This window comes from Haliotis rufescens, unplaced genomic scaffold (assembly GCF_023055435.1).
Source record: "Haliotis rufescens isolate VD_foot unplaced genomic scaffold, xgHalRufe1.0.p SCAF_16, whole genome shotgun sequence".
In the NCBI taxonomy this organism is placed as follows: domain Eukaryota; kingdom Metazoa; phylum Mollusca; class Gastropoda; order Lepetellida; family Haliotidae; genus Haliotis; species Haliotis rufescens.
In genome coordinates this window covers 4,239,766-4,263,878 of record NW_025963846.1, presented here as the reverse complement: position 1 = coordinate 4,263,878, position 24,113 = coordinate 4,239,766, and the positions used below count along the sequence as shown (strand labels likewise).

The 24,113-nt window shown below is 39.4% G+C and overlaps 1 protein-coding gene and 1 long non-coding RNA gene across 2 annotated transcripts; both read left to right on the top strand.

The window, feature by feature from the left end:
- The first annotated feature begins 571 nt into the window (after positions 1 to 571).
- LOC124144299 (heterogeneous nuclear ribonucleoprotein A3 homolog 2-like) lies at positions 572 to 23,542 on the top strand. The gene is made up of 17 exons (XM_048396720.1): positions 572 to 680; positions 2,331 to 2,506; positions 2,950 to 3,070; positions 4,442 to 4,652; positions 5,625 to 5,753; positions 6,243 to 6,305; positions 8,898 to 9,116; positions 9,918 to 9,975; positions 17,464 to 17,480; positions 19,369 to 19,442; positions 20,265 to 20,470; positions 20,725 to 20,845; positions 21,073 to 21,289; positions 21,490 to 21,690; positions 22,256 to 22,474; positions 22,655 to 22,771; positions 22,984 to 23,542. Exons 1-16 carry the CDS (start codon positions 660 to 662, stop codon positions 22,741 to 22,743), a joined length of 2,142 nt encoding a protein of 713 aa, XP_048252677.1. The 5' UTR covers positions 572 to 659; the 3' UTR covers positions 22,744 to 22,771; positions 22,984 to 23,542.
- On the top strand, positions 10,034 to 11,218 carry LOC125380983. Its single transcript, XR_007221563.1, has 2 exons — positions 10,034 to 10,122; positions 10,196 to 11,218. It is a non-coding gene; the product is annotated as an uncharacterized LOC125380983 (long non-coding RNA).
- Positions 23,543 to 24,113: the final 571 nt, after the last annotated feature.

The window sequence follows — 24,113 nt, the reverse complement described above, 5'->3', positions numbered from 1 at the left end:
GTCCGTTATTGTGTAACTCATGTAAATTAAATCATGATAGTTTTTTATGTATTCCGTATTTACATGCGTAGTTCGCAAAATATTAATGAATATACTATATTTTTAATTATTACCTCACTCACAGGTGCGGTATTTTTTCGTCAAGCTTAATATGAATTAAATAGAAATATTTACATTCCTATGTTATAATTTTAACACACAATTTAGAAACCGAAAAACAAATCATATTATAATCATTTATTATATTGTCGTCTATTAATTTTATTATTTTCTGCTACTAATTAATGCAAAATCTTCTTGGAATGCCGAATGCCAACTCTTTTTGTGAACTATTTCGGCGGAAATAGCCGATCTTACACGATTATTAATAAGGGTACACCTAAAAGTCCACATGTGAATTATGGAATCACGATTAACCTGTCTGTTTGTGTTACATCAAAGTAAATAAATATCCTAGGTCCCATGTCCCTGTACAATCCTTTGCTTCAGTAATATAGTTTGATGTTTATTTCCCATGTAAGCACGGGAGAGTGTTATGTGGTAGCATTTATCCGAGCACAACAAATCCAACTTTTGTAATAACCTTTCCGGTTTGAACACCGGCATCATCCGCGAGATCAAATTACTACTGCCTGTTTGCCTGCCGAAAAACCATCAAAATGCCGTATGGTTATGATCCTGTAAGTGTAGACATAAACATTACTTACGTTTGTTACAGTCGAAATACCCCTCTTAATCCTGAATCTATCTGTATTCGACAATCAATTATTTCAAGCTTTGTGTGGGTATTTGCACGTGTTCTTAGCCGCCATTTTCTTGCGAATAACTAGCGTGGTTTTCAAAATCCACAGCAGCTACAGTGTGGGAATAATTCGTCTCCAGAATGCGTTTTCTGTCGATTTATCTAGTTTATAATGTTAACTGAATACTCATCAAAACTTAACATGGGTTCTGCAATGGGGATTTATCGAAAAATCTAGGTGTGAACCTGTATGGCGCTCAGTTTGAAAATGACCCTTCCAATAGGTTCATGTAAAGGTCGATACGGGTTGAACAACAGTCGCCAGATTAATGTGCTTTCTTCCTCTATGTTGAGGTCGTTGGATGAACATGATTCCTCGACCAGTTTGCATGGGGATTTGTATGTACTCTTGGGCCCATGTAACTCCCCTAATGTTAAGTACTGAGAACTGTGGTATTTGTGTGGGCCTAGCATGTTTCATTGCATTCTTATCAATCCAGACATATATTTATACCATTAAAATTAGAGGTTTGATAAGCACCACACCTCAGTAGCAAATGTAGATCTGTAAACAACACGATGGTTATTTATCAAATAGTGTATACATGTTTATGACTGTAAATATTGTATCTAGGTCAGCATGTAGAATTTGGATACTGACCATAAAGTGACAATATGGGTTACTTATTTCAATGCATTGCATATCAGTTGTATCTCCACATCAAATTGTAAATAAAGTACTACCAGTCACATCTGAAATACATAACAGCTGGACATGTCGCCAGTGATGTCCAGGTAATTTGAATAATCAATAATCCCAAGGCATTTGAGATGCCCTTGGTTAATGACCACACTTGAATGAGTAATGAACCAGCTTTTGCATATTTGTGTCCATCGTCATAGTCACACTGCTCTTTACAGGAGGTATTTAGTTGCTTTTAAGAAAAATACAGGGGTAGACACTATAGGTCATATCAAACTAATTAAAAGCTCATTTTGGACTAGTGTTTTTTGTGAAATAACTAAACTGGCCACCTTACCCTAGTGAACATGCTTAAAAGCCTGAAACTGGACTAGCCCTCAGACTACCTGAACAATAATATACAAACTGACTCAGGCTAGTACCAAGGTGCATGCCTGCTCCCATTCAGCAATAGTCCACCTACGTTTAGACCATAGGGATAGACTTTAGGGATGAATCCACAGCACTATTAGTGCAGTTGAAGCATGCAAATTGGTAACTGCCTGAATTGGTTTGTCTGTTAGGTGTCATAAAGGCTTCTTCAGGTTATGTAGTCAGTATTCGTGCTAGTAGAGGTCCAGCTGCATCCCTTAATCTGACACTGTGACAGGCTTCCTTTGTGGTCTAATGGTAGTGTCTGCCCGGAGGTGGAAGGTTGAGGGTTCAATCCTCGGCTATTTCATACCAATAGAGGTTAAGAGATGGTACTTGTTGTTACCCTTCCTGGTGCTGAATCTGGAAAAGCCTAAAAATAATCTTGCGACCAAATATTGGTATACAAGCCATGTAGCATGCATGGTCTTTCTTGAGTGCACCCCTGACTTATTTTCCTATTTATTGCTTTAGTACCAGCCCAGGAAACCACCGAGCTATGGACCCAAAGATCCAGAACATGAAACGTATAGGAAGCTGTTCATTGGTGGTCTTAGCTATGAAACTACAGATGAAACTCTGAAGAAACACTTTGAACAATGGGGTCAGGTTGTCGACTGTATCATCATGAAGGATCCCACGACAAAACGGTAGGGACGTTTTCACAACAGTCATGCAGAGTTGGCATACTTGGGACTTTTATTGCATTCACCCGACACGATTTTGTATTTGTCTATTGGTAATTAATTCTTTTAAAAAAGTGTCCATTTCAGCAAAAAATAAAGAAAACTTCATCTTGTAACGAAACAATTATTATACACCCATTATGGTTAATTTTTCTAAAACATGGGTGTATAAATATACCATGTATATAGCTTAGGATTATGCTATTAAATCCCATAAAACTGAAATTCATCTGAATTCAGCAAGTTTTTACATTCCATGAAAGAAATCTTTCAAGTAACTGCTAGATTGTGTTTTCAAAGTCATGTGTTTCTCACCAAAGTCAGTTTTTTTTGTTAATTGTAAAGCATTTACATATTAACAACTTACATGAATTGTTTACTGTTACTGACTATCAACTTGATTGTAGATCCCGAGGGTTTGGATTTATCACATACAAGGAGGCTGGCATGGTTGACGAGGCTCAGGGCAACAGGCCACATAAGATTGATGGCCGTGAGGTGGAATCTAAGAGGGCAATGCCCAGAGAGGTCTGTTTCAAACAAGAAAACAACAACATATTAATAATAATACTATTGTCCCAGTTTTAAGTTCTTCAGATTTAGATTGTGTATCGGCTCATTTAGATATATCAGATGTCTTGCTGATGAGTTCATATAATAACACTGAGACCTACTGAAGATGATGCTAAAAGCCAAATTCAGTTTCATAGACTCAAAAGCTTTTGGCACAGATTCCATCTGGTAAAAATATGTGAATCAATTGTTGATCATTTGGGTGATTTAGTGGCTGGGAGCAGGCCAGGGATGACACGTTGATGAAATATGTTGACGCTGACCTACAATTCATGGACCTTCAGGCTTTTAAAAAAAATATGGCTGATCAACCAATGCTTGAAACTAATTCTTGATAACTGGAGGCCTATTACAATACATTTTCAACCGCCTCCATGGTCTAGTGGTAGAGTGTCTGTCAGGAGAGCGGAAGGTCAGGGGCCGATCCCCAGCGGCGTCATACCAAAAGACGTTAAAAGATGGTACTTTTTGTTACCCTGTCTGGCGCTCGGCATTAAGGGGCTAAAATGAGGACTGGTTGGCTCGAAGTCGGTATATTGTGTCTGAATGGGGTATTCATAAGTCCGGACAAGTACAAGCAGCTACACACACGTGCATGCATGTCGCTTTATAAGGGCAATTATCTTAGACGCGACGTTAAACCCATTTCGCCTCACCTACAATACATTTTCAAAGTAAACATCCTGTCTTCCGTTGCTTCTTGGTTGAAATCACTTATTTGTCTCGCGATTCGAAACATGAATTGGATTGTTACAAAACTGCAAGTTATGAAGCTAACTTTGATGCATTTTCAGTATTGTAATAGCTGCAATGCTTCTGACTTGGTACAGGTCTGTTTTGAAAAGGCTTTAGAAATAGATTCTGCATTAAAGATGCCTTGAAAATAGATTTTATGAAAAAGCTGTGAATTTTGCTATCCAGTGCCCAACAATTGTATCATGGTAAAGTTTAATTTTAAGAAAACGATCAACAATGGGAGAAAATATTTTGCATGAATTTAGGATAGTGTTGTCTCGTCAAATCAAAGACTTAGCTTCAATTGTCTGTAGTCGTCTTCCAAAAATTGATATTCATAATAAATACACAAGCCTCAGGTATGCCTGTTAGAATTGGCCTCAACGGATCGGGTGATGTATGCTAAGCTTGTCATACGCTGATGGCAGAGATCATTGCTGAAACTGTCAGTGACTGGATTGTCGAGACCAGACTTATTTACAATCCACTGTCATAAAGCTGGAATATTGCTGAGTGCAGTGTTAAATGACAACCCTTATAAATATTCATTTATTCCCCTTCATTGATGGAGTGCAATGTTTTGTTCACCAGGAGAGTGGAAACCCTGACAGCCAGATGTCTGTCAACAAGATGTTCATCGGTGGTGTCAAGGATGACACAACGGAGGAACAAGTACGAGAGGTCTTCAAGGAGTTCGGGAAAATTGAAAATGTAAACCTTATCACAGACAAGACAACGGGAAAACTAAAAGGATTTGCATTCGTGGAGTTTGACGATTACGATTGTGTGGATAAAGCAGTTCGTAAGTTCTACGTTTCTATCTGAAAGTCGTGCTTCTCATATGAGGGCTAATAGCCAGGGATGTGAAATCTCCGCGGAAACGCGGAAAATCGCGTTTTTTAAAACAGTAGTCCTTGGAAAAAATCATCTTCCCATAAAAATATAATCAAAGATTTAAAAAAATAAAAACTCCGAAAAATATGATCGAAAACTGGACAACCGTCGCGAATTGTCCTGTTTTCGATCAGAGCTTTCAGCAGCATGGGTTTTTGGACATCATACGTTTTCTATCACGAATATAGCTGACAGGGTCTAACTTGTCTTTAGACTTCCTATATATTTTCACTATAAAGTGTTTGATAAACATATGCCTTGAATAAATTCCTGGTCAAAGTCATATGAAATAGAAGACATTTGAAACAAAATTTAGATATATGATGCATATACTGCCTGCTATTTGGGATTGCATTGTTTTCAAGTATTAGGATTGTTTTATTTATTTTTTAAATGGAAATAAAAACAAAACATGCAGCAGACTTTGATGCGCCTAAGATCCAAGACTATTATTTTCTTGAGCCTAAAATAGGAACCCAATTTTGAACATGCAAAAAAAAAACCAGTGTGCCTGCCAAGTGCACTTAGTTTGGAGTCTTAGGTAAATCCCTGCTGTTTTACTATATGGATGTTGGGTTACCAGAAAATATTGAACATTTTGTTCCTGAGAAGGCTTGTAAGATTCTAAGGCAGTAAGTAAGGCTGTATCTTGGTATCCCAGTCAAGCCGCATGTTCCACAAGAACTGAGCTGTAACTCCCAACTTTCTGACCTGTATATATGTGATTGAACTCTTCATACTTAATGGAATGCTGTCTGTTATACAGTGTGACATGGTTACTTGTGTGCCCGTCCAGGCTTCATTATTTACACTTTCATCATCCATGTTAGACGTTCATTCACTGCTATTCCCAGCCATGATTTCCTTTGACTGTTTTCAGTACGGAAGAGACACTCATTAAATGGCAAGGACGTGGAAGTAAAGAAGGCTCAAAACAAAGACCAGCAGATGGGTATGGGAAGGGGGGGTCGTGGCATGAGAGGAGGCGGACGTGGTGGTGGAAGGGGAGGTAAGCAGCGTAATTGTTTTTGTTAAAGATAGCAAATTTTGATCTGTACACATAGCTTCCAACTGTCCTAAATTTTTCGTATTTGTTGCGTATTTTCAACTGAAATACATTTTTTCCCTTAATTCCTGCAAATAATATGAAAATTTATGGGGGAGGGGGGATGACAAGGAATAAATTCCCATAGACACCGTAATGAGAGGGTAATTATCCGGCCATGGACTGTCTACAGTCACATCTTATTTATAAACTGGTATGAAGTCTATAGTTTTGCATCTGGCCAATCAAGACACTCAGCTTGGATTATCGAAAGAAGTATGAGAAACAAAGCATAAAATTTATCAACTAAATCCCGGAATCAGATGTCTATATTGTACTGTAGATGATTCATATTGTCAGACTTGGAGTCCCAACCAGTAGATCGTAGCCAAGTACAAATTGTAATTTGATAAAGACAACAGCTATGTCTTCATGATAACCTTTTTCCTCTAGGATATGGTGGGTACGGAGGAGGAGGATATGGTGACGGTTACAGTGATGGATATGGACCAGGAGGTAAGGCGGAACTCCATGTACTGTTTGCTCGTTGGGATTCCGGGTTACTATAGATCCCCAGCAACCTATACTGGTCGTGGAAGGTGACGTAATGAAACGGGTGGACAGATTTGGTTAATGGTACGGATTGTTGCGCACCGTATAACTGACAGGATTGCTTGGTTCCGATTATTTCCTGGCCACTGTCGTATGGCGGGAATATGCTGAGTTCATTGAGCACACACTAAAATGGGGAATGATTTGGCAGTTTTCGGTGTCATCTTCCTATCAACCGCTTGTTCGCATGGCCCATTAAAAAAACCATGAAACATGAATAAGGCAGTTTATGTCGGAAATATTGCTGACTGGCATAAAACATTATTCATGCTACATATTCAGACCATGCTACATGCCAATCTTCATCTGTGAAAGATGTGTTGCATTATGGGAAGGCCTTATCTGATTTATGAATCCTGCTATTACAAACCTTCTCACTTTTTGGTGGTGTTAATTGCAAGGTTAACAATGCTTTGGAAACAATCATTCAAGAACTCGCCTTACAAATAAGGCTTTGAACTGAAGAAAAATAGAACCACTGTTGCCAGTAATAAACTTCATTCTCAGGATACTGAGGAGTGATGTTCAGACCCAACGCAAGCAGAGGAATCATGAGTATGGATAACAAATTAACAAACGTTCCGCAACTCTATACTTCGTAATCTTCAGCCTTTGAATGTAAATAAATATTACTGTTACCAGTGTTAAAAAGATAAAAAATATTAAGAGGTCATAGCCCAAATGTTAAGTTTAAAAAAACTAAGATCCACTGAAGAATAGCAGGATACTACTGAAGGCAGCACCCCACCTCGCATAGGAATCTCCCCAATTTTATAACCACTTCACAAGAACAAATAGCTCACAAAGGTATGATCCAGTCTTAGTGATTGACCCAAATCTGTGGTATTCTCAGTAATAAATGTGGCACCTGCACTTGATTTCCAATTAAATTTTATGCTATATCGATCACAAGCTCAGGAACCTCAGGTCTGTTATGGATGTAGATTTCAAGAAGAACCATGAAGTAATGAAATGGTGTAGTGTACTGAATATATAATAATTACTTTAGAGCGTGGAAAGAACCAATCATGTGGACAGTGGTCATGATGGATGAAATATATAGGAACCTAATGTCTGTTATGGATGTAGATTTCAAGAACCATTCAGATCCAGAAAACAAGTTGCTCTTGCCAGAATTTAAGCGTCAGTTCTATGTAAATTACAATCTACAATTTTGATAAATACGATTCAAATATGGTGGGTTTTTTTCACAATATCATGCATCTGGTAAAACCCTCCAGTCATGTAACTTCATTTCTCAACAAGCAAGCTATTCTAAATAACCATGGTAACAGACTTACATGTCAGACTAGATGCAGGGTTTTACGTGTCCACAATGCACCATCTTCCCGAGGCAAGAGTTAACTGACATTAAAAGTCCAGTTTCCACCCTTGCCGAACTAGGCTGGTATTATGGAGTTACATTTTGGCTGGACTTACAAGTCTATGCATAGTCCAATCAAAATTGCGTACCGAAATCGAAATCCGCTACGTAAACTGTCGTGCAGATTTCGGGCGATTGCAGGATTTTCAAATCAAGAGCACCGCCAGCTTGTCAGCAGATATTTTCCAAATCTTTTCATGTTTTTAATCAAGGTGCTCACTTGATTTGATGCCTTTCGCGAAGTAAGACCCGCTTTATCACAATATAGATCTTGATTATCAATCAGATCGTCCTGACTCGGCGCCACCTTTTTGTGTGAAGCAAACGCAAGCGATACGAGAAGTGGAATCTGACTGGTCCATAGGGGAGGCCTAGAAGGGACATAACTGGTAATAGCCACTGGTAGCCTACGATCGAGCCCAGTAATTTGGGCCTAGTTCGGCAAGGGTGGAAACTGGACTTTTAAAGTCAGTTAACTCTCCTGCCTCGGGGAGATGACTATGCACAAATGTAGAGAATGGGAGCAGAAAAAAAAATATGCTGTGTCCCAAGGGGCGCACAAATATACTTATTGTGAGCAGTTATTTCATCCATCATGACCACTGTCCACTTGATTATTGATTCTTTCTGCTCTCAAATATTTATTATATATTCGGTACACTACACCATGATCCTCATATCAAATTTATTAGACCCCTGAAGATTACGGGGTAGAATAGGTCTTCAGCAACCCAGGCTTGCCGTAGAAGGTGACTATGCTTGTCGTAGAAGGCGACTATGCTTGTCGTAGAAGGCGACTATGCTTGTCGTAGAAGGCGACTATGCTTGTTGTTAAAGGCAACTAACGGGATTGGGTGGTCAGGCTCGCTGACTTGGTTGATGCATGTCATTGTATCTCAATTGCATAGATCGATGCTCATGATATCAATCACTGGATTGTCTGGTCCAGACTCGATTATTTACAGACCGTGGTCATAAAGCTGCAATATTGCTGAGTGCGACGTTAAACAACAAACCAACCAACCAACATACCGCCGTCATGACTGGAATATTGCTGAGTGCGGTGTTACACAACAAACAAAACAAGAAACCTATTATCTCTTTGTTTTCAGGCTATGGCGGTTACAATCAAGGGTATGGTGGGGGTGGTGGCGGTGGCAACTGGGGGGGCCATGGCGGTGGTTATGACGGGTATGGCGGGGGCTACGGCAACCAAGGTGGCTGGGGAGGCAGCGGGGGCTACGGCTCTGGCTACGGGGACAACTACGGTGGAGGCGGTGGTGCCATGAAAGGAGGTAACTACTCACACAGATCTTCAGGATCATATGAAGGTGAGGATGACTTTTAGTACGTCTCACTAAAGTACTCATGGAAATGAAAAAAACCTGTTTTGCTGGATTTAATAATCGACACAAAGCATTATGTAGATGTAAATACGAAATAACAAAACAACTGGAAAATTACTAGTCTGGATGTGCTAATTTTATCTCAGTGCTCAATACAAAATGTACTTTACAGGAGGTAATTTGTAGGCACTTTCAACATTCAAAAATAAAACTAAGTCCTATCAGCATTATGCAAATTAGCCTTGGAAAAAAGTTATCAAAACAACAATAAAAATAACAGCTATGTTTATGTACATAATAATAATGACATGTAAGTTGTTGTTTGAGAAGGGAATATGTTACTTTTACGTTCTAATATTTTGAGGATGATTCACTATGCCACTCACAAATCACTAACCACTGACAAATCACATGCACATGGGTTTCAAGCACCTGTTTTCACCTGTCGTCAAGGTGTCATAGGTTATGGACATTCACCTACTAACACCTGGTTATGCTCAGTTTCACAATAGTCTGTTTTGTTCACATTTTTACACACTTTTACATGTAAAAAGACATAAAAACCCTTGATACCCTTGAATATTTATACATTTTGTATATTAACTGCATTTATTTAAAATCTGGATCGAAAAAACAGGTTTTTTCATTTCCATGAGTACTTTAGTGAGTTTTGGGTACAAAGTGATAAAGAAATGATAGACATGGTTTGTAAATGAAATATGGCTGAATCAATGACAGTGACACGTCCAACTCACCTGTACATATATATCTGGTGCCGTGTTGCAGGCGGCTACAACAGCGGTGGATACGGCAGCGGTGGACGGGGAGGATATGGAGGAAACAAGTACTAGATCATGGGATGTCCATCCTCTGGTGTGTATCTCAGTTTGCTGAAGGTAACAGCCCCGTGTATATTATGTTAGACCATGTGAAGGTAACGCCCAAAGTGTAGTGTGTTAGACCACACAAAGGTAACTTTGACCATGTGAAGGTAACAGCCCCGAGTATTTTATGTAAGACCATGTGAAGGTAACGCCCAAAGTTTTGTGTTAGACCACTCAAAGGTAACTTAGACCATGTGACGGTAACTTAGACCATGTGAAGGTAACGGGGCCCAAGTATTTTGGGGTAGACCACATGAAGGTAACTTACAGCATGTGAAGGTAACGTCCCAAGTATATTGTAAGACCGCAAGAAGATAACAGACCATGTAAAGGTAACTTAGACCATGAAGGTAACAGGCCATGTGATGCACTGTCTACTGCAACACCAGGGATGTCACTGTATTTCAGAGCTCAGGACAAATTCTTCAAGTGTGGAAGCCGATACATTTGTTTTTGTATTGTATTCAGTATTTCTAGTTCATTATACAAGTATTAGCTGAGCTTATTTGCCAAAGAAATGTTCAGATGTTTTAGTACTGAAAGGTAGTCCTTAATAATATAAGATACTGATGTTTATGGAGGAAAGTTTCAGATGACACTCATGTTATGAATTGACATGTATAAGAAATTATGCAAAGATGCAAAATTCTTGCTCAAAAAAACTATTTTCTTGAGGGGGCACGGGTGGCTCAGTCGTCTAAGGCGCCCTGATTCGCTGTGCAGAGTTGCGTCCCTTGGGCACGCCAGAAACCTATGATTGTGGGTTCGAATCCCGGTTCGCCCCGATTATGTTTCTAGGTTTGTCAGCACCATACCCGTGCTCGTGGGTTTCACCAAAGTGGTAAATGTCTGAGACCTGCATCACTTCGGGCTTTCCTCCCACATTAAGCTTACACGCCGCTATATAACTGGAATACTGTTAAAAGCAGCTTTAAACCCAACTCACTCACTATTTTCTTGAATTGTTATGAACAAAATTCAAATTCCAATGTGGGTGCTATGTAGGCTCCAAGGTGTGCTACACCATGTTTATGGAGGCCTAACGCAAGAAGGTGCTAAACAATACGCAATTTATTGTCCTAATTTCAACAAGTTTTACACAGTTCCTCTTGTTTTTCAGACGGGTTCATTCATAAGGGCAGGCAAACGGGCAAACTACTATGTTTATAGTCTGGTGGTGTGTTTCAACTACCTCTATTGAGACAAACAAACTTTGAACACTCCTCCAGACAAGTTATCAGATACCTAGGAAAGCACCTGTCACGGGGACCAACAGCTGGCTGTCGTCCGCAATGCGGTGTGGAACAGCGGAACTGCAGTGGGCAAATCTCCCAGCAGCCTTTGTGAACCTGGGCAGTTGGACCTTCGCATCATTGCTGCTCTAACCATCCGATCACACTGTAACTACCACATTGTCATTCATCAGCTTTTTACCAAGCTCTCACATTTTTAGTTATAAATCATGATTTTTGTTCCATCATTTTTCCGCGGAATTAAATATCATCCAAAAAATCTGTAAGTTTTCTGTTATTTTAACCATGAAGAGCCAATGATGAATTGGCCCAAACTGTTGCCACTCAAAGTGAGGGATTTGATTGTCCGCGATATTTCAGCACATTCCTAAATAAGGGCTGTAACGATATCCGCTGTCGCAATATGATGCATATCTTGCTAGTGCAGTTGTGATACAATACAGGGTTATAAATTATCCTGGCAAACCAGGTGGTGAAGACATAATCGGACATTCTAAGAATGTTACATCTAACCAGCTGATGGAAGAGGGCTCTTGATAATTTTTAGCCCTGTATCGAGCCATGAGGCAATATGAATTCAGAAGCTGTAAGTGCGAATGAAAATAAAGACTGGAGACCCAGTAAACTGAAAAAACTTTCTCCTTTAAGATGTAATTCATTTTTAAAAATCTTGAAAAAGATTATTTATCTCCGCAACGTGGAAGCATGATAAAATGTCGATTTATATCGGCGAGTAGTTTAGTGAACGTCCTAGCACAAGTGTCAACATGCGATGGTGAATCAATACAGTCTATCATACAAGGTATGTTTCTCCTGTCCCCTGCATAGTGCACTTTATAGACTCTGTAACTATACCCGCTGCTTAGTATATCTCCTGTTGTACATGGAATTAGGAAGGCTATAGTGCCATTCAATGTATTCTTAGATTAATCATTCCTTGCAGTGAATAAAATATATTTGGCATTTACTTTTGATGGTGCAGGTTTTTTGTCAGGTTAATATTTTCAACAGAGAGAATAACAGCTGTTCAAACTTGTGCAGGGGCGGTCGGGTAGCCTAGTGGTTAAAGCGTTCGCTCGTCACGCCGAAGACCCGGGTTCGATTCCCGACATGGGTACAATGTGTGAAGCCCATTTCTGGTGTCCCCCGCCGTGATATTGCTGGAATATTGCTAAAAGCGGCGTAAAACCATACTCACTCACTCAAACTTGTGCATGCTCAAAACCTCTTTGTAAATACAACCAGTGCCAGTGAGCTACTTTAATGGTCTTACAAGAAACAAACGTGACAGATCACTGTAGTTTCACAGGTGCAAATTAGCTCATTAGACAAATTAAAGTTAAATAGTTGGACCTCAGGATCGAAATATGGTAAAGGCAGGTGCGATTTCTTTTTCTGAAAGTGTTCTCCCATAGCAATTTACCTGGGCTCTTTTCCACTTTTTGTTTTGTGTGACTGAAATATATAGTTTCACACTATTTATATTGGCCTCGCAGTGCCAGAGAAACTTCAGTTGTACCTGGATATTTATGATTTCATAAATTATTGGCAAGATACTATACTTGTTCTGAGGTTCAGTATTGACACTGTCTATAGCTGTTGTAGGAAATTATCTCAAGGTTCACCGATGGCACAAATAAGATTGGTGAATTAGCAGTGGTTTTAACACCACCATTTCATGTGTTCCAATCTGTGAAGATTCCGGGTTAGAATAGGTCTTCAGCAACCCATGCTTGCCGTAAAAGGTGACTATGCTTGTTGTGAAAGGCGACTAACGGGATCGGGTGGTCAGGCTCGCTGACTTGGTTGATGCATATCATCGATCCCAATTGCGTGGATCGTGTGGTCCAGACTGGATTATTTACAGACCGCCTTCATATAGCTGGAATATTGCTGAGTGTGGCGTTAAACATCAAACAAACCAACCAACCAACCAACCAACCAACCAATCATGTGTTCCATACAAGATTTATGTGAATATTCCTGCATGGATTTACTTATGAACACAACCACTGTGCATCTTCAGTTATGAATCTGGGACAGGGATGGTCCAGTCGGCCGAGGCACCCCAATTCACTGGGAAGAGTTGCATACCTTGGGCACGCCAGAAACTTATGTTCGTGGGTTCGAATCCTGGTTAGCCCCAATGATGTTCCTTTGTCAGCATGCTTGTTGGTTTGACCAAAGTGGTAAACATCTGAGAACTTCATGACTTGTGGCTTTCCACACACATGAAGCTGACAATGCTGTGATATAACTTTAATACTGTTCAATGGGGCATTTAACCATAATGTTCAACTATCAGTTTTGAAGTTGCCACTAATGAATAATTATGAGTAAATATTTGGCTCACTTTCCTTTGAGGGAGTATGAGGCATTTCAGTCTGAAGGTATGTTATTATTTTGAAATTCACACACACACTTTGCAAACCTGTCCTTCAGCATGTTCAGTGTAGGAGGACGTTGAAGTGAAGGGTTTTTTAATCAGGGATGAGAAATTGTCCAGCAATTTGTTGCTTGTCTTCAAAGATGCCAAAAAGACATTGAGTGAATACTTTGCGAATCCTTGGTATGCAGTAGTCCCCTGTATCCCATACAGACGTTCCTGACAGGAAGGAGCTGGAAAGGGTTGCTGACCTAACGTGGCTTTGATTAATTAAGTGGGATCAATTAAGCATGCCATGGGCAACAATGGCTACCTGCTGAACTGTCGTTCACAAGGCAAGGCTGCATCCGGTTTGCAGGTTCTCCCTGAATATGATCCTTGATCTGTCTGCATCATGGGCTTGCGAGTTCACCACCAAACTTGTATAACGTTTAAATGGGTGTCATACTGTCTGAAAACTGTCGACGGGGCGCTTGGTCCAACACTCTCAAAGTCAAATAGCATTGCTCATTTTCTGACGATAGTATATGATTATCTCCCTTTGCGCAAATGCAGGCATATGTATTCGGTTGGATGCCACTTCTGGAGAATTGGGGAACTAAGTAGGCAGATGATTTAGAGCACCTTTATCTCGTGCATATTACAAACCAGGGGAATCTTTTGAAAGTTTTTGGACCTGGTTACAGTAAACTACGTTTATAACGAACACGGTTATAACGGACTGACCGAAATAACGAACTTATTTTGTAGTCACGGCCATCTGTTGAAATTATGTTTTACATGTGCTTATAACGAACTACGGTTATTACGAACTACAATTAGTGGCCCCTTTGAGTTCGTTATAACCGTAGTTTACTGTATTTGTTTCCATGACGACTGAGACTTCACTCGTCCCTCCATTTTCACATCTTACAACAAATGAAAGATTTCAGATAAATAATGGGTTCGGGTCAATTAGCGTCGTAGCAAATTTGTTTGAAAGTCGCAGCTTTCTCAAATTACATGACCGAGATTGCTGCGTATTACCTTGACAACACAGTGGCAATGCCACGATTATGCAATGTCGCTAATACGTGTCTGACCCATGCTTGACTTGTTATGATAGCATTGTGAACTTCGGCCCGCGTGTATGCCGTACCCGGGATGAAATCAAGGATGATGGCTTTCAGTCACTGGTTTCATGATGAAGACTCTGATTACCAACAGCTTTGGTTGTAGCTGTCAGAAGCGTAAGCAACAGCGTTGTTTTAAACCATGGAGCGAGTACACTTCAAACTGGTGGGTCAGACTCGCTGTCATGAATTTAGCGTGACCAGAAGTTACATCACGCACATGGGTAACCGATCAGGGCCCAGTTGCACAAAGCGACCTTAGCGCTACAACTATCGTCAGGCTATGTTAAAGTATGGGAGTTACGAGCATCTTAGCGCTAAGATCGCTTTGTGCAAGTTGGTCCTGGACAGACATTCCATTGCAAAACTGGAGTGGGTTTTAAACACAAGATCCACACGTTCATGTTATGAAATGGTGCAGATTTGCACATTCAGCCATACATTTACACTACCACTATAGCTGTCTGCTGTGAATTGTGAAGCAGAAAATCCCACTCGTCCGTCTTCGCGAGATGAGTATACACATGGTACCCTCATGAAAACATGCAACAAATGTGAACATGCATGCGCAGAAGTCTATGCGCAATAGGCTTCACCCTAAATAAGTAGAAATGCAGTAGCACATGTTCTAATTATGTACAAATGTTGCCCCGATATCACTCTGCCCCATCATAAAGTCACCACATAACCGATCATATACCGAAGGTCAACCTTGTTTCAAGTGTACAAGTAAAACTTTCGTGCATATACACCTGCCTTGAAGTTTCAAAATATAATCGCTGGCTAGAAGTATTAAACCACATTTATGTAATACTTAAATATACTTAATAATTCAGGTGGTTGTATATTTAGGAGAAAACCTGTGCTTTGAAATTTGATGTTGGCCCACTGTGGAATAGATGAATAGATACCTCTCATTTTAATTTTGAATCGAGCGCTTTAACACGAGGTTTCAAATGTATAAATACAATGCCAGCAAGAAGGCTTTGGGAACGGCGGTCTCTTGAAACGGGTAACTACACATGTGTCAAAGGGCCGCTATTTTAGAACATTCCGAAAAGGTGGCACGGGTAGTTGCAAATGTATGAAACAAATCTAACTAGTATCAATCAATCAATCTTTATTGTATGAAAGGCCATTGGCCCATATACACATACAGATACACAATATCATTTACAGCTGTACAGCGCATTATATAATTATTGGATAACTAATATGAGGTATTGTAATAACAGTGGTAATAACCAAAGTGGCAGTAGTAGTATAAAATACAAAAGGAATGGAATAGCATAGCACGACGTTCAATACAAAATAATCTATCAGTAATATACTCATCATGTCATGACAATTTGACAATTTAAATGTATATGCATTTCTAGTAGAAACAAACAGACAAACATGAAATGTAGATACTCCTGATCTAGATGCGAAAGTTTCAAAACTACTATTTTTTTCTGGACATATCGGATTCACTAAGTAATTTACTACGCACTCGTAGACTTTGATGGATGTATTGTAATATCTTAGTTAGTTTTTGACTAGGGATACCATTAAAAGATAGTATTTTGTTCATGGAATAGTGGTTCTTAGTAATATCAGGCATATATTTCAATCTTAGGTTGTCGTAAATTGGACATATAAACAAAAAGTGTAATTCGTTTTCAATATGGTTTTCGCAGAATGGACAAAAACGCATATCCTTAGGAATAGAGGAGAAGCGACCCCTGTTGCACATCAAATCATTTAACCCTAGCTTAAGTTTAATAAATGTGTCTCTAATTTTTCTCTCTGTATACTAGACAGTTCAACATTAAAATTATCCAAGTTTTCATTAGTTGAAAAAAAGGTTGAATAAACACGTAGTTTTTCAAAATGAAGCTGTCAAATAACCCTCCAAAGATATGTTTTAATTTCATCTCAAAAGGTTGCAAATAAACTGTGCATGGACCCAACTACATTTGTACGAAGTTGTTTCTTGGAACTTAAAATGGCATCTTCTATTGTGGGGGCTACAGGTTACGGAAATAGCACAACCCATGGTGTGATAGAGGAACTATATTCTTGATGAAAATGTTACAGCAAAGATTTATTTTAGAAATATTAAAATCCGTTCATGTTTTTATATCAGCCTCCTGCGGATGTCCAAACTGTATCGTTTAAACTCTCGTGTATCTGATATTTTCTTACAAGGTTTTAAACTTCAGAGGCGACTACTGTGTATTTACTTATTTCTACCTTATTACTTACCCCTGACTTTATAAATTATAACTGATGACATCTGGAGCGGTAGTAATATTTAATAGTAGTCTTTGCAAATCCAGATTCACATATTTCGTGAAATCTATATATTTCAAACATATATAGGACCCCCGATGCACTATTTTGAATAGCGTCGACAAACTGATAGAACCTATTTCACTATTAGAGAGATGGGCATAAGACGTTCACTTGGTGTAGGCAATGATAGAGATGGTTACATTTATCGACTATGTGTACTATCACATGTCAATGTTAGCTTAACTCTTGCGATATATCTCAACCAATCAATATTACAACAATCTGGGGTAAACAACAAAGACAGTCGTACATTTAAGTAATATATGAAATGCTTTTACTCACCAACGATTTTGTATAATAAGTATAGATCGTCATTGTATTTAATGTTCCTTGTTAACCACAATATGCTATGTTATGTAGCCTTGAGTGTGAGAAAGGTCAGTTCAGTAACTGAATGAGACCACGGAGTTCACACGAGACAACAAAGGCTCCGTCTTGTGTTCAGTTAAAGGGAAACGGAGTTTTCTAGCAAATAAGAAAATGTCTTTATTAAAAATGTATTTGTCAAATCACAACACATATAACGTGTTACAAGTGGCGTATATATTGCGATAATATGATTGTTGCAAACACAAGATATTCTGAGTTCTCTCAGCTCTCCTGAGTTCCTCACGTCGGGTAAAAGTGCAAGACCACCACGATACTAATGTTGTCTGTGGCGTTATCCCTCACGGGGGATCTGTGTAGGAGGCAACTCCGGCTAAGTCGACCAACGTGGACTTCATTGAGAGGTCATAAAATATAATTTGTACACACTCGCGTTTGTGCTATCCGCCGCATCGTTTGATCTCGTCACTGGCCAATACAGATGACGCGATGACCATTGTCGGCGAAACATCGATATTTTCAACAATAGAAAAGCCCCTGAGGTCATATCGCCCGAGGGAGCGGATAAGCTGTACAATTAACCTCTATTGTCCGAGGGCATGCGCGCGCATCACAGACACCGTTGAAGGCCACATGTCCAGGCAGTCCATTGTGCACTAAGCCACCTGGGTTTGACACTAATCACATCCGTCCAATATACAGACCGGCTTTTATAATACCTATTACATAAGTAATTAACACCATACATCTAAGTATATGTCCAGAAGAATTAACCCTTTCAATGGCAGATTGGCAGATGAAATTTAACAAACGATAGTATCAATATATCTGGGGGGTTTTCCTCTTGCAAACTGCAGCTGTAGAATATTAAATTATATAATTATTCATTGTAATTCATTATAATCATCTCATTCTGACATGTGTATCCTTCATACTGTTGACAAGCTACACTGACATATATCATAAGGTGAATGCATTGTACAACGTCTGAATTACATTGAATAATATTTAATTTGTTTAGTTACCTTAGCGAATAAGGTGATTTTTTAGAGAGGAAGACCATTGAAAATAACAAACATGTATACCATACTTTCACTGAATCAAACATTTATATATAGTTAATTGACATATAATGGGTAGGCTTCTCGAAAAAAACTATATCCTAATATAAACTATACCTTAGTTTGTCTTACAGACCCTGATACAAATATATATCAAATACAGCCCATGCAAGACTATAATGTTTGGCAAGTCTAGATCACTGCAGTATCAAAATGAAGAGAGTCACTGGGCTCCTTTTTATTATATTTTTATTAAGATAACTAAACAACTGTTTTTTTTATGTACGATATGTTCATTTCAGAGACTAGATTTTAGTCTAACTATACCTTAGACAAAGCATTTATGTTATGTCAGGAAGTCGCTGGAGAAATAACCATTAATATGAATGTGTCTAAACCATGAGAAAATTAAAAACACAACATGGAAACCACACATTGCTATGTTATTTCCCCTTAGCACACACCTTTTCATTGATGTATTTCAGTGTCAAAACTGAGAACACATTACATGCATATTTATTAAACATGAATAAAATATTACAAAATCTAAAAGTACATAAATTTACTGATAATTATCCTTTACTAAAATAGTTTTGTGCTGTTAAAATAATTTACGATTATCTATTACTTTTTATGAGTGAACAGGAGGAAAATGTTGGAAAGCAACGCATTTTCAAATTTGTAACATGAGAGGCATCAAGAAATAAATCTATGCAACCCACGGTAATTTGATGCTGGGAGGAAAACTCTTTGCACCCCTGGCGATAAACCTTCCGGAACTAGACGAGACTATCCGAATAGTTTTGTGGGGCTGCCGGAAAGGTCCGAAGCGATCAATGACATCATACCACCGACTGCGCATGTCTGGTATTATAAGTAGGCTGGGCTCTTTGTCTGCAGTTCATTCTAGTTTGTGAATCAGCACAAGAAGTACATCTGAATATGCCTGAGGTATGTATTGCATGAAAATAAGTTTTATATTCCCGAAAGTTTAACTTTGATATATGTTTGTTACCTCATACACTTGGGCATTGTAAATACTGGTGCAAAGGGAAGCTGTTTCTAGATTGATCGAATTAATCAATGGCGTCGTAGTGCGCGTCTGTGTTCGGACATGTTTTCTCAGTTGATGAACACAAGGGAATTGTTGTTATGGTATCATTGTTGCTGAACAGTGTTTGATTTTGTTGTTCCTATGATTTAATCTTACTTTGATAAAATATTTCTTGGCATGGCTCACGTTTTTTCAGAATGGGATCGAATTTTCATATGGCCCACGTGTTATCTGCCCTACTTTCAGGAGGCGGTTTTCTTCCGAGAAATCACGTGCTTAGATATATTGTTCTACTTAGCGCGCATATATGTATTTGGTAATGCGTGATGTATATCACCATTCGATTTTTAAGAGTTTGGTCAAGTGCCACACCCATAACAAATTAAGACGGAAACAAAACGTCGGATTCATTGTCCGAAGAATGATTTGTTTTTCTTATTTCATATGTCCTAATATCCTAATTCACCCGTGACTACTAAATTATGCTGGGGACATGTACAAATCCAATGATGGATGTCCCCATTGACTGCCCAGTCAGGGTTATTCTAATTCAATTGTTGATGCGTCTGTTTTGCAACAGAAACGGATAAGAAAATGTAAAGGTTTGCCTTTGAAACAGAACAAGTGAAATAACGTTTAGTGCTTTGTACTAGTCTTTCTAAGGCCATGTAACGTATCATCAATGGCCTAGTTAACTAACATATAGGATTTTGTTTCAGTACGGAGGATTCGGTGGTGGCGGTCGCAGAGGAGGTGGACGTGGAGGCGGAAGCTGGGTACCCAAGGACCCTGAACATGAACAGTTCCGGAAACTCTTCATTGGTGGTTTGAGCTATGAGACCACAGAAGAAAGCCTCAAAACTCACTTTGAACAGTGGGGTCAGATTGTTGACTGTGTCGTTATGAGAGACCCAGAAACAAAGAGGTGTGTGTGTATTAAGGATTAAGCAAACTGAAACTAAAGTTAATGAGTAAAGTTTTAGTTTGGTCATAGATGTCAACTCCTTGACCATTGGGTGTCCTGCATATGAAATTTCGTGTCGACATTTCTATTTTCCATTGTGTATAAGTGTTTTGTGACGCGGAAACACATGAATGTCCGTGTATGATTATGAAATGTTACCTTTTGCTGAAGAAAAGTGATTCATTTTAAATTTGTATGCATTGATATCTTTCCAGGTCAAGAGGTTTTGGTTTCATCACATACAAAGAAGCTGCCATGGTTGACCTTGCCCAAGGTGAGCGTCCTCACAAGATAGATGGACGTGAGGTGGAGTCCAAGAGAGCTATGCCCAGAGAGGTGAGAAACCCATTGATGGATGTCACTGTAAAGCCCATTTTAAAGTTGTGTTAAACCCAACTCATTCAAAGTAAACAGTTTTGACGCATTCTGACATTTATTATTTGTCCTCTTTGTCCGGTCTTGTAGTTAATTGGGTAACACTAAATATATCATGTAGTTTTCCTTGTGATACATATTAAACACTTCCTTTAACCATCTTTATTTGATATTTGTATTTGATATAGCGTGACTCTGGTGGTCGCAGCGAATCTCAGCAATCTGTAAAGAAGATGTTTGTTGGTGGCATCAAGGATGATATGGAGGAGGATGATCTAAGAGCTGTGTTTGAACAATTTGGTCCAATCAACTCTATTGACATCATCAAGGACAAACAGACACAGAAGCTCAGGGGCTTTGCCTTCATCTCATTTGATGATCATGACAGTGTTGATAAATGTGTTTGTAAGTATGCCTTTGTTACCATAAAAATCTATTTAAACAACTGTTCACACTATCAGAAGACTTAACACGCTGTAGGATGATTTTTGGTTGCACATATCACATATCACATAAGTGGATATAAGCATAAGCAGAAATTGTACCTGTGAAGCGGTCTTCAGTACCATATAGTTCGTTACATGGTATTGTCTGTTTTATTGCAGTAAAAAAGCGTCACACTATCAAGGAGAAGGAAGTAGAGGTGAAGAAGGCGCTCAGCAAGGAACAGCAGGAACAAGGAAACCGTGGTGGCGGTATGCGCGGCGGACGTGGTGGAGGCCGTGGTGGGTACAGCGGTGGTGGTGGTGGCGGCGGCGGCTATGGAGGCGGTGAGAGTGGCTATGGCCAAGGAGGATACAACCAAGGTCAGTTTTTTTTGTTTTTATTTTTTTCTCGTCAGGTGTTGGCGAATGCTGATGAATCTTGTTAAGGTGTGTAGGAAGCCCAAACCAAACGTTTGTAATAAGATATTGGATGACAGTTGATCATCACCTGTCAGTGAAGAATAGTTTAGTAGAGCAAAATCATTTAGCTGTAAAGGTCTTACGCATGGGTATGTCACTTATTTAGTATAATTAATGACTTTTCAGGACCAGGTCCCATGGGTCGTGGTGGGCCTAACTATAACTGGTCTTATAGAGGGTCACCAGGTTGGTAATCATAATCGCCTGAGCAAGTCTTATTTTTATAGTGTGTGGGTATAAGTGTGGTTTTTGTTAACAGCGTAACAAATAGATACCAGATCCTTCTAGTTAAACCAGAGAATATTGTTCTGAATCGGAAGCATGTTAAATATTATGATTTTAAAAAAGGTAGTTCTGTGTGACATGGTTTGTTGTTGGCAGCAAACCAGTAGTGTTCATCCAAATAGATCAATGCTACGATCAGTAAATCAATAATATGAGTAACCAATGAATTTATTATCTGCAGGAGGCTATGGCGGTGGCTATGGCAATCAAGGCGGTGGTGCCGGGTATGATGGAGGATATGGAAGTGGCGGCTATGGGGCTGGTCAGCAGGGTGGGAACTGGAACCAGGGCGGCGGCGGCAACAACTTCGGATCTGGTTACGGGGAGAGCTATGGAGGTGGTGCCATGAGAGGTGGTGGTGGTGGTGGCTACAATCAGAGATCCTCTGGTCCTTATGGAGGTAGGTCCTGGTTTATTGGTCATCTTGAAAAATCATTGAAAATGTCATTAAATGTATTTTGATTTGTTTTGCTGGTGACATACCACTTGACGTGAATGAAAATGTGATTTACGGTTGGTAACAGAAATTCATTTTATACCAATTCAGAATTATAAATGTAATAACCATATACTTTTTCAGGTGGTTACGGTAGTGGAGGTGGTGGCGGCGGCAGCGGTGGCTATGGAGGTGGTAACTTTGGAGGTGGTGGCGGCTACAACAGAAGATAAACCCCATCCTCTCACACAGGCTCTCCATGTAAGTATCTCATCCCATCATCACCAAATTTACATCATCACAGTAACAAAGATCAGTTCTTAAAGTGCCAAGGAGGTTTTCAGAAGTAAACATCAGTTGGTTATGATAGATTTAGTATATATTGAAGCTTCTTTGTAATGATAATGATGATTGGATATTGATGATTTTGAGTTGTTCGTATATTTACATTTTGCATTATTTGATTGTACCAGGCAGGTTCTCATTAAGCAGCAGCATAAGGCAGGCAGGCAGGCAGGCAGACATAGATCAGGGATAAGTGTTTCAACAGCAATTATGGTTACCATAGCACCATGTTACCATAGCTACAAGGAGGCAAGTGTCCACTATGGACATCAGAGACGTAGCATCAAGATAGAGCCAAGACTGAAGGGAGAGTAAGGAATTGAGGCGACGATACACAGATAGCTCTAAGCAAGAGTCACCTTGAGGATAGTTGTCTCCCTTTGTAGCCGGTGTGGTGTGGCTATTGGAGCGTAGTGCTAGAGCAGGCATAATGGACATTGCAAGGAGTATTTATTAGTGAACAACCTGAAATGAACTGTCCAATGGCTGTCTTCCTGTCCCCAGAAGCTGTAGGGAGAGCAAGAAAGTATTTTATTACATCAATCATGAATCAAACCTGATCATATGCCATGGAAATCATCACTTTGACCACCATTACATGAGACTATTCATTATTTGTGCTATCTTTTTACTCATTTATTTGTAACAAGTTGTGGGCAGTCTTAATAAATGTGAAAACACCAGAAATAGAGCTTATGTTATTCAGTGTCTTCAGTTTGTGTACATTTTGTTCGTGAAAAGCCAGAGATTTGACTCGGCAGCAGCAGACCATGGATTTGGGGAAGGGATGAAATGCATCACTGTCCAAGTATTGTTGGTTACATGCAGGTCAAACCCACCTGTGCTCTAAGATCATTAGCTTCTCTGTATTGTCTGTTGATTTTCGCAGTTTGTCAAACTATATCAAATAGTGTCTCTTGGTATACTGCTGAAATTCTTCAGATCTGGTAAAGATACAGATTATGCACAGTGGGTATATGTGCAATTGGGAGGCAGGCTGTATGAGTCGCCATGCATGTTATTTGTGGATCAAGTGGCTAGAAATTGGTACATGTGATCATGCAAAATGTATATCCATAGACAGAACAGAATGTTAATTCTCATTTTTCGATGGGATATTGACTAGTTGCTGGCTTTCTACATTGGGTTGATGTACCGCATTTCTTTGACACGGGCAAACCATTATTGTTGATATATGCACGAATATTGTGGGGGTGGTTGAATGTTGTATGTTTTAGATCTATGTGTTAGTTGCCAG